At 34.1% G+C, this 12,244-nt stretch overlaps 1 protein-coding gene across 1 annotated transcript in view; it reads right to left on the bottom strand.

Moving 5' to 3' along the window:
- Window positions 1–12,244, bottom strand: part of SLC26A7 (solute carrier family 26 member 7) — a 228,662-nt gene that overhangs the window by 35,765 nt on the left and 180,653 nt on the right. The window contains exon 14 of the mRNA XM_066372472.1: window positions 6,133–6,169. Coding sequence (XP_066228569.1) covers window positions 6,133–6,169 — 37 coding nt within the window. The remainder of the gene's footprint in view (window positions 1–6,132; window positions 6,170–12,244) is intronic.

Genomic DNA, 12,244 nt, shown 5'->3' with positions numbered 1-12,244 from the left:
CAAAATGGGAAGGCAGAGAAATGCAACCAAAATGAATTAAAAGAAATCTCCAGAAAAGGACTTGAATGAGTTGGAAATAACCAAATTACCAGATTCAGAGTTTAACATAATTATTGTTAGGATGCTTAAAAACATTAGAGCAACAATAAGTAGACATAACGACCACCTAAATAAGGAAATAGCAAGTATAAATAAGGACATTGAAATAATAAAAAAGAATAAGTCAATAATGACAAAAACAATATCAGAAATGAAAAACACACTGGAAGGAATTAAAAGCCACAAGGATGAAGCTGAGAATCAAATCAGCAAGTTAGAGGACAAGGTAAATGAAGGAACAAAGCAGAGCAGCAAAAAGAAGAGAGGCTCAAAAAGTCTAAGGAAATTCTAAGAGAGCTCTATGACAACAGGAGAAATAACATCTGCATCATAAGGGTTCCTGAAGAAGAAGAGAAAGAAGAAGGGATTGAAACCTTGTTCAAAGAAATCATATCTGAAAACTTCCCTAAATTGATGCAGGAAAGTCACACAAGTTCAAGAAGCACAGAGAATTCCATTAAAGAGAAACCCAAAGAAATTGATGCCAAGACACATCATAACTAAAATACCAAAGCTAAGAGATGAAAAAAAATATTAAAAGCTGCTAGAGAAAAAAGTCAATCACCTAAAAAGGAGCACCCATAGGATGGCGTCTGACTTCTCAACAGAAATACTTGAGGTCAGGAGGAAATGGCAAGAAATATTCAAAGTAATGCAGAACAAGAGCCTACAACGAAGACTTCTTTATCCAGCAAGGTTATCATTTATAATTGAAGGAGAGATAAAAAGCTTCCCAGACCCCCCCCCCCCAAAAAAAAAAAGCTCAAGGAACTCATTACAACCAAAAAATGCTGCAAGAAATATTAAGGGGCCTGTTATAAACAGAACAAAGGGGGAAAAGAATATAGTAAAAGAGGAATACAGCTTTAAAGAATAAAATGGCAATAAAAAACTACATATCAACAATAACCTTAAATGTATATGGATTAAGTAATCCAATCAAAAGACATAGGGTAGCCACATGAATAAGAAAACAGGATGCATACATATGCTGTCTACAAGAGATGCACCTCAAAACAAAAGATAGACAATGACTGAAAGTAAAAGTTGCAAAAAAATATTTCATGAAAATAGAAATTAAAAAAAGCTGGGGTAACAATACTTATATTTGACAAAATAGACTTTAAAACAAAGGCTATAGTAAGAGATAAAGAAAGTCACTACCGGATGTGAGGGCGATCTGGCTGCGACATCTGTCACCCCATTGATCGCCAGGGTTGATTCGGCTGATCTGGCTGGCTAGGCGGGTGTCCCCTTCCTCCCTCACCGCTCCATGTGCATCCCTCCCGAAGCTGCGCGCTCGGTCGAAGAGGACGACCTTCCCCGCTAGAGGAGAGGACCGTTCTTCAGTCAAGGGTATACGAGTAGCTGCGCTCCCCTGCTAGAACCTCCAAACAAGTCTCAAGAAAGTCACTACCTAATGATAAAGGGAGCGATCCAACAGGAAGATATAGCCATTATAAATATCTATGTACCTAATATAGGAGCACCTAAATATATAAAGCAGACTTTGATGGATATAAAAGGCGAGATCAACACCAATACTATAATAGTAGGGTATTTCAATACCCCACTAACATCACTAGATAGATCCTCAAGAAAGAAAATTAAGAACAACAACAAAAAAAAAACAGCAGACTTAAAGGACACACTAGATCAACTAGATTTAATAGATATCTTTAGAATCTTTCACCCTAAAGCAGCAGAATTTACATTCTTTTCAAGTGGTAATGGTACATTCTCTAAAATAGACCACATGTTAGGGTAGAAAAGGGGTCTCAACAAATTTAAGAAGATTGAAATCATATCAAGCATCTTCTCTGATCACAATGGCATGAAACATGAAATCAACCACAACACAAAAACAAAAAAATACTCAAACACTTGGAAAATAAATAGCATGTTACTAAATAACAAGTGGTTTAACAATGAGATCAGAGAAGAAATTAAAAATTCCTAGAAACGAGCAATAATAAGCATACAACAACTCAAAATTTATGGGACACAGCTAAAGCAGTACTGAGAGGAAAGTTCATAGCAATACAGGCATACCTTAAGAAGCTATAAAAAGCTCAGATAAACAACTTGACCCTGCATCTAAAAGAACTAGAAAAATAACAGTAAGTAAAGCCCAAAGGTAGTAGAAGGAAGGAAATAATAAAAATCAGAGCGGAAATAAATGACATAGAGGCTAAAGAAAAAAATACAAGGATAAAAGAAACTAAGAGCTGGTTCTTTGAAAATGTGAACAAGATTGATGAACCTTTAACCAGATTCATCAAAAGAGAGAGAGAGAGAGAGAGAGAGAGGACTCAAATAAATAACATTAGAAATGAGAGTGGAGAAATAACAACAGAAATACAAAGAATTGCAAGAAAATACTATGAAGAACTGTATGCCAAAAAATTAGACAACCTAGATGAAATGGACAAATACATTGAAACAAATAATCTTTCAAAAATCAATCTGGAAGAATCAGAAAACCTACACAGACCAATGACAACAAATGAGATCAAAAGAGTTATCAAAAAACTCCCAACAAACAAAAGCCCTGGGCCAGATGGATTCACAGGCGAATTCTACCAAATATTCAAAGAAGAACTAACTCCTATCCTTCTCAAGCTATTTCAGAAAGTTCAAAAATAAGGAAGACTTCCAAGCTCCTTTTATAAGGCGAGAATAATTCTGATTCCAAAACCAAGCAAAAACACAAAGAAAGAAAATTATATGCCAATATCCCTGATAAATTTAGATGCTAAAATCCTCAACAAAATATTAGCAAACTGGATCCAGCAATACATGAAAAAAATCATACATCAGGATCAAGTGAGATTTATTCTGGGAAGGCAAGGCTGGTACAATATTTGCAGATCAATCAATGTGATTCATCACATAAACAAAAGAAAAAAGAAAAGACATATGATAATTTCAATAGATGCATAAAAAGCATTTGATAAAATCCAGCACCCATTTATGATAAAAACTCTCAGTAAAGTGGGAATACAGAGAACATACCTCAACATGATAAAGGCTATCTATGACAAATCCACAGCCAACATCATATTCAATAAGCAAAATTTAAAAGCAATCCCTTTAAGATCAGGAACAAGGCAGGGGTTCTCCCTTTCACCACTCTTATTCAACATAGTACTGGAAATCCTAGCCACAGCAATTAAACAAAAAGAAAAAATCAAAGGTATCCAAATTGGAAAAGAAGAAGTAAAATTATCATTATTTGCTGATGATATAATACTGCACATAGAAAACTCTCAAGCCTCAGTCAAAAAACTACTAGACCTGATAAATGAATTTGGCAAAGTGGTAAGATATAAAATTAATATTCATAAATCATGGGCATTTTTATATACCAACAATAAACTGTTTGAAAGACAAATTAAGAAAACAATCCCCTTCACTATTTCAAAAAAAAAAATAATAAAGTGCCTAGAAGTTAATTTAGGAGGTAAAAGACTTGTACTTGGAAAATTATTAGATATTGAAAAAAGAAATCAAGAAAGATACCAAAAAGTGAAAACATATATGTACCATGTTCATGAATAAAAAGAATAAAAATCATTAAAATCTCTATATTATCAAAGCAATCTATAGATTCAATGCAATTCCTATAAAATACCAATGGCATCCTTAAAAGAGATTTAAAAAAGTATTTCAAAATGTTATATGGAACCAAAAAAGATCACGAATAGCCTCAACAATCTTGAAAATAAAGAATAAAGTGGAAGATATCACACTTCCTGATATCAAGTTGTACTACAAGGCATTCGTAATTAAAACAGCTTGTTTCTGGCATAAAAAACAGGCATACAGATCAATGAACAGGACAGGGAAGCCAGAACTAAACCTAAGCCCTTATAGTCAATTGACATTTCACTAAGGTGGTAAGAGCATATAGTGGAGTAAAGACAGTCCCTTTAATAAGTGATGTTAGGAAAATTGGACAGGTACATGCAAAAAAAATATGAAACTAGACCTCCAATTCACACCATTCACAAAATAAAATCAAAATGGATAAAAGACAAATGTATGTTGTGAAACTATAAACATCTTCGAAGAAAACATAGGTAGTAAACTCTCCAGTATATCTTATAGCAATATTTTTGCTGATTTATCTCCATGGGCAAGTGAAATAAAGAACAAAATAAACAAATGAGACTATATAAAACTAAAACATTTTGCACAGCAAAAGACACCATTAACAAAATAGAAAGACAACTCACACAATGGGAAAACATATTTGCCAATACGTCTTGATAATTGGTTAGTAATCAAAAATTTTAAAGAATTTTTAAAACTCAATACCAGAAAGGTAAACAATCCAATTAAAAATGAGCAAAAAAACTGAATAGTCACCTCTCCAAAGAGGACATACAGATGACCAATAGGCATATGAAAAAATGTTCAATGTCATTAATTATCAGAGAAATGCAAATTAAAACCTCAATGAAATATCACCTTACATCAGTCAGAACAGCGCTCATTAACAAATCAACATACAATAAATGCTGGTGAGGGTGTAGAGAAAAGAGAACTTTCCTTCACTGCAGGTGGGAATGCAGACTTGTGCAGCCACTGTGGAAAACAGTAGGGGTTTTCTCAAAAAATTAAAAATAGAACTGCCTTTTGACCCAGCTATTCCACTTTTAGGAATATATCCTAAGAATACCAAATCACTGATTCAAAAGAAGATATACCCCCACCATGTTTATGGCAGCATTGTTTCCAATAGCCAAGATCTGGTAACAGCCCAAGTGTCCATCAGTGGACAAATGGATTAAAAACTGTGGAACATATACACAATGGAATACTACGCAGCTGTGAAAAAGAAGGAAATCTTACCTTTTATGACAGCATGGATGGACCTGGAGATTATTATGCTAAGTGAAATAAGCCAGGCAGAGAAAGACAAATATCATATGATCTCACTTATATGTGGAATCTAATGAACAAAGTGAACTGAAGAATAGAATAGAGGCAGAGGCAAGGTCACAGGGATCAGGGACAGATGTCAGAGGTAAGGGGGATGAGGGGATGGGATCAGAGATGGTGAAGAGATTAGTGAAATTATTTATACATAACACATAAATACAAATAATAGGACAGCAAATCAGAAAGGGAAGGGGAAATGGAGTTTGGGGGAGGGGGGCCAAGAGGGTGTAATGGAGGACAACGGGGTGGGGGTAAGGAAGTTATATTGAGTGGGACACTTGAATTCATGTTAACACAATAAATTTAAATTAATAACAATTAAAAAAACATTAAAGTAACCCAGTGTGAAATTAGATGTGCCATATAAAGTTGGAAACAAATTGCACCCTTCAACAAATTAAAAGTAAAAAAGCCAATCATTAACCATTATAGAAGGAAGTATGGTGGGTCCTCAAAAAACTAAGAATAGATCTACCATGTGACCCAGCAATTCCTCTACTGGATATCTACCCTGAAAACTTGAAATCACGGGTACGTAAAGATACATACAACCCCATGTTCATTGAAACATTATTCACGGTCTCCAAAATATGTCAACATTATATTTATAAAAAAATTTAAGAACTGGTTTATTTTAAATATTGATAACTACAACCAGTGGCTATTGTATTTTTCTTTATTTATTTATAAATACCATATATTTAAGTGTTTCAATTATTTTAATGCCTTGTAATAAAGTTTTACATTTCTATACTGTGTAGGTTTATATATCTTTACTTAAATTTGCTTCTAAAAGAAAGCAGGAAGCAAGAGTATGAGGAAAAAGACAAGAGAGAATGAATAGAGGAGAAAAAGTAGAGAGAAGACAGGAGGAAGACGGGAAGAAGGAGGAAAGTAGAAGAGAAGGGACAAATAGAGAAAGAAAGAAAAAGAAGAAGAAAATGAGATAGTGTAAGGAAAGAGGATGATTAGGAGAGATAAAAGAAAAGGACAGAAAAGGAAGGCAGAGAGAAAGGGAAGAGTAAGAATATAGTTTCTGGTTTATATTCAAGTCAGAACACTTTACTTTTTTAAAAGCTGACTCACCATTACAGTTGCCATTGAGCAATGTGTTTTGTTCACACTGAAATAAAAACAAAATAAAGAATTACATTATAAAATTTATTTTTTCCTTAAAAAAGTGCACCATTCCTTTCTTCATAAATAACATAAAACTCTCCACTAATTATTTTCCACAGTCAATTTTTTTCAGAATGATAAATAGAACTAAAAAAAATAACATGATACTTAGCTTTAAGTGTAAATTTGCTTAGTAGATAATCTATGTTAGCAAGTCAAACTATCTTCTTTAGAATATATTATGCAAGACTAAATTTGTTTTTCTTTTTGATCAAAAATTAACATTTTCATGTGTTTTCATGTATCATATTTAATCATGGAATAAACTCATTAACACAACATTCTTTGAGTCACTAATTTTTTATTCCATATTATACAAATGTTAACTTTTCATCTGAAGACCCATAAAAATGCCTGAAAAACATTCCTAATTTAGGAAAATGCTGAAAAATAAAAAGGACTTTGTATCCAATAATTAACTTCTTAAAATTGATAATAATTGATGCCCTAAAAAGATAGCATGCTATCTACTTCTCAAAAAAATGTGATTTGTTATTATTAACTATTGTCATTTTGTTAGTGATGACAATTGATATTTCTTGAGTACTTCTAAGGACTTTATATTACCATATCTCCCCATGTAAAAGACGCTCCATGCATAAGACACGCCTTAATATTAGGGGCCAAAATTTGAAATGAAAAAAAAAGTATTACATAAAGTTATTGAATTCAACTTTTATTCATCATAAAATTGATTCAACTCCTCATCACTATCAAAACTCCCATTCATTAGCTTGTCCTTATCTATGTCTGATGACAAATCACTGTCTTCATATATTGCCTCATCCTCCATTCTATCTATGCCATTTGAAATGCCACACTTCTTAAATGACTTGACAATGATCTCAATCTTGATGTTATCCCAGGATCTTTTCACCCAGGTACAAACTTCTTCCATACTTGGTTTCTTCACTCTTCCTGCTGGTGTCAAATTGTCCCCAGAAGACTTCATCCATTGATTCCATTCATCTTTCATGGCAGCTTTGAAGGATTTGTCAATCAAGTGATTAGAGCTGGGATGTCAATCCTCCAGGTATTTTTATTTTTTGGTATTTAGCTTTGGTTTTTTCTGTGTGTTTTTATTTATTAATTTTAATGGGTTGACATTAATAAATCAGGGTACATATGTTCAGAGAAAACATCTCCTGGTTATTTCGACATTTAATTATGTTGCATACCCCATCACCCAAAGTCAAATTGTCTTCCATCACCTTCTATTGGGTTTTATTTGTGCCCCTCCCCTCTCCCCTCTCCCTCCATCTCCTCCCCCCACACTCTTCCCCCAGTAACCACCACACTCTTGTCCATGTGTCTTAGTCTCATTTTTATGTCCCACCTATGTATGGAATCATGCAGTTCTTAGTTTTTTCTGATTTACTTATTTCACTCCATATAATGTTATCAAGAGCCATCCATGTTGTTGTAAGTGGCAATACGTCATCATTTCTTATGGCTGAGTAGTATTCCATAGTATATATGTACCACATCTTCTTTATCCAATCATCTACTAAAGGGCTTTTTGGTTGTTTCCATAAAATAAATCAAAGACCTAAATATAAGACCTGAAACAATAAAGTACATAGAAGAAAACATAGGTACTAAACTCATGGACCTTGGTTTTAAAAAGCATTTTATGAATTTGACTTCAAAGGCAAGAGAAATGAAGGCAAAGATAAATGAATGGGACCACATCAGACTAGAAAGTTTTTGGACAGCAAGAGAAACTGACAACAAAACAGATAGCCAACTAAATGGGAGGTGATATTTTCAAACAACAGCTCAGATAAGGGCCTAATATCCAAAATATACAAAGAACTCAAAAAACTCAACAACAAACAAATAAACAATCCAATAAAAAAAAATGGGAAGAGGACATGAACAGACACTTCTCCCAGGTATTTTTGACAGAAAATTTTGATTTTTTGCTCTGTGGCAATCTTCTTTGTAATTTTTGTTATGTGTGCCTTGAAGTGATCAAGCACCAATAGGGCAGTTTTACATAAAAGCCCACCTGATCTCCTCCAAACTTTCTCAAACCAGATTTTCATCTGATCCTGATCCCTCCAACTCTTGTCATAAATGTGGACAATCACTACTTGAGGGATGTCTTCTTTTATCATTGTTTTGTGTTTGAAAATTAGCATAGAAGGCAGCTTGGTTTCATCATCACAACAAGCAAGAACAACAGTATAATGACTCTTTTCATGTCCACTTGTCTTCACAGTTACAGTTTTCATCCTCTTCTTATCACAGTTCTGGGACTTGGGACATCAAATTAAAGGGGTACTTTGTCCGTATTTGCAATCTGTCCCAACTCAAACTGATGTGTCTTTTGACATTGAATGACAAAATGATGAAATTCAAAAACCTTCTGCTCATAGTATTCAGGCATTTGGGGCATGTCTGGTGCATGTATACATGCTTAGTCCATTCCGTTTCATGAACCTGAAGTACCAATTGTGTCTTCCTTTGAAATCAGTAACTTCTTTCTCATCAGCCATTCTTCTTGCCTCATGCTGAACCATCTTTGTGGACACAGGAATTCCAATTGCCTTTTGCTCTCCCATCCATATCTTCAATTTTCTCTCTAAATCAGGCCATTTTGCTGACTTGTCTCTCATGACCTTCTTCCGCCATGGCATTTTCAGTAGGTTTTCTTCTTCCTGTTACCAGGCTTGGATTGATTTCTCAGTTGGAGGAGGACCAAACTTACATTCAGCAGCATAATTTCCATTCACTTTTGCAAACTGGATCACTTTTAACTTGAATTCAGCACTGTATGAAAATCTTTTCTGAGCCATTTCTGGGCAGAATGTGGCAAAATGTAACCCACCATAATATACTGATAACAAGTGCAAAAAAACAAAGACAACAGGTGCAAAAAAGCAGAAAATGTAAGTAAAAAAATCTACAACAATGCATGCAAAAACAAGGGTGAAAAATGCAAGTAAAAAAAATATCTACAACCACTGTATCAGATGCACCCAGTTTTTAGACACCCAAATTTTTTGAAATACATAGAGAAATATGGTAAGTATCTAATCATCAGAGCAAACCCATAAATTTACTAATCTCATTTTTGATATAAATTTTTAAAATTTCTAAACTTTAAAAAAGTTAAATAACTTGACTAAAGTCACAAAGCTAGTAAGAACCTGGGTTTAAACCTGAGATCAGACCTTTACATTCTGAACCACATGCTTCAAACTGCTAAATTATACTGCTTTTCCCATAAAATCAGTTTTCATTTTAGAGGCTGACTACAGAACATCTATTTTCCCTTTTGGATACCTGGTAGTGCAGCTTATATATTTTAAGTCTGGTTCTGACAGTTATTAAATAATTCCCATCAGGTTATTTTATATCATGAGACTTGTGGTGATTAAGATACATAGCCCAATAAAAGGGATTAACTACTGAATGACATTTAAATAATATGAGATTATTTTTCCTAGCCTTAAAAATACTTTGTCTGAAATCTTCCCCACCAAATTATTTTGAATAATTAATGTAAATACTTCAAGCAGGGGAGGTAGAAAATGACTCTACACTCCTGAAGTATAGACTGCATTTAGAGAATTGTTTTTAAAGGGTAAGGTTTTTAAAAGGGAAAAACAGAGTATAACTTTGCAATGGAGAATTCTGACAAATATTACCTAGTCCAGTTGATCAAGTTCAATCAATATCAACAGTGATAAATCACGTTGGCAGTATGTACCTTTGATATAATTTGATAAAAATGGCACTTTACCTCTATAGTTTTATTTCTAAAATTTGTATCTCCAGTCTTAGGAGATAAATTCAATACAGAAAAATTCTACAACAGCAATTTTCATCCTTTTTCATCTTATGGCACACATGAAATAATTATGAAAATTCTGAAGCACATAAAAATATATATTTTTTGCCAAACCTACCAAAAAAAATATATACTTTTGATTTATTCATACTGGAGAACTATTGTTGTGTTGATTGCCTTTTTTTTCTTTCTTTTTTTGACAACCTAAAAGAAAAGAAACTCAAGGTGATAGCAGAGTAGGTAAAAGCTACACTCATGTGTTCCCAGGTCCAAACTAAAATTACAACTAAATTAAAAATAAATATTCCTGAATAATGAATTGAAGACTGGTTAAAGAAGAGTCTTATACCCAAGAATTCACAAAAGAAGCCACATCCAGACTGGTAGAAAGGGTGGAGACATGAAAGGGTTTACCTCACTCCTAGGGTCAGGGTCTGAGGTTCTAGAAAGATATCTGACCTGCAGTAAGATCCTACTGAGAACTGTGGGGACTAAACTCCAAGACAGGCTTCCCAGCTCAGAGCACTGGACCCTGTAAGAGGTACCCACATAATACTCCAATGTGAAAAGCAACAGAGTTTCTGCCTGCCAGAAAGAGAAGGATAGAAACAAATACACAAATTTAAAGGGCCTCTGCCCCAGGCACTAGAGTGGCTCTGGTCACAGCAGAGCGATGCTCCGGAGGGGCAGAGCATCGTCCCCTGGTGGGCAGAGCATCGCCCCTGTGGGCATGCCGTGTGGATCCTGGTCGGGTGCATGAGGGAGTCTGTCTGACTGTCTCTCCCCGTTTCTAGCTTCAGAAAAATACAAAAAAAAAAAAAAAGTGGGATTCATCCCAGAGTCTCAAGGATGATTCAACATACTTAAAACTGTTAACGTAATACACCACATCAACAAAACAAAGAACAAAAACCACATGATCTTATCAATAGATGCAGAAAAGGCATTCGATAAAATACAACACAACTTTATGTTTAAGACATTCAACAAAATGGGTATAGAAGGAAAATATCTCAACATGATAAAGGCCATATATGATAAACCATCAGACAACATCATATTAAATGGCATAAAACTGAGAACTTTCCACCTTAAATCAGGAACAAGACAGGGTTGTCCACTCTCTCCACTCTTATTTAACGTGGTGCTAGAAGTTCTGGCCAGAGCAATCAGACAAGAGAAAGAAATAAAAGGCATCCATATAGGAAAAGAAAAAGTAAAGGTATCACTTTTTGCAGATGATATGATCCTATACATAGAAAACCCCAAAGAATCCACAAAAAGATTACTAGAAACAATAAATCAATACAGTAAGGTCGCAGGATACAAAATTAACATACAAAAGTCCATAGCCTTTCTCTATGCCAACAATGAAATACTAGAAAATGAACTCAAAAAAATAATCCCCTTCACAATTGCAACAAAAAAAATAAAATACCTAGGAATAAACATAACAAAGAATGTAAAGGACCTATATAATGAAAACTACAAAGCATTGTTAAGGAAAATCGAAAAAGATACAATGAGATGAAAAAATATTCCTTGTTCGTGGGTAGGAAGAATAAATATAATCAAAATGGCCATATTACCCAAAGCAATATATAAATTTAATGCAATTCCCATCAAAATTTCTATGACATTCTTTAAAGAAATGGAACAAAAAATCATCAGATGTATATGGAACTATAAAAAACCCCGATTAGCCAAAGCAATCCTAAGGAAAAAGAATGAAGCTGGGGGCATTACAATACCTGACTTCAAACTATATTATAGGGCCTCAACAATCAAAACAGCATGGTATTGGCAGAAAAATAAACACTCAGACCAATGGAACAGAATAGAAAGTCCAGAAATAAAACCACATATATATGGTCAAATAATCTTTGATAAAGGGGCTAACAACACACAATGGAGAAAAGAAAGTCTCTTCAACAAATGGTGCTGGGAAAACTGGAAAGCCACATGCAAAAGAATGAAACTCAACTACATCTTGTCCCCTTGTACAAAAATTAATTCAAAATGGATCAAAGACCTAAATATAAGACCTGAAACAATAAAGTACATAGAAGAAGAGAAGACATAGGTACTAAACTCATGGACCTGGGTTTTAAAGAGCATTTTATGAATTTGACTCCAAAGGCAAGAGAAGTGAAGACAAAGATAAATGAATGGGACTACATCAGACTAAAAAGTTTTTGCTCAGCAAGAGAAACTGACAAC

The sequence above is a fragment of the Saccopteryx leptura genome, chromosome 3, assembly GCF_036850995.1.
Source record: "Saccopteryx leptura isolate mSacLep1 chromosome 3, mSacLep1_pri_phased_curated, whole genome shotgun sequence".
Classification (NCBI taxonomy): domain Eukaryota; kingdom Metazoa; phylum Chordata; class Mammalia; order Chiroptera; family Emballonuridae; genus Saccopteryx; species Saccopteryx leptura.
This window is presented reverse-complemented; position numbering and strand designations above follow the sequence as displayed.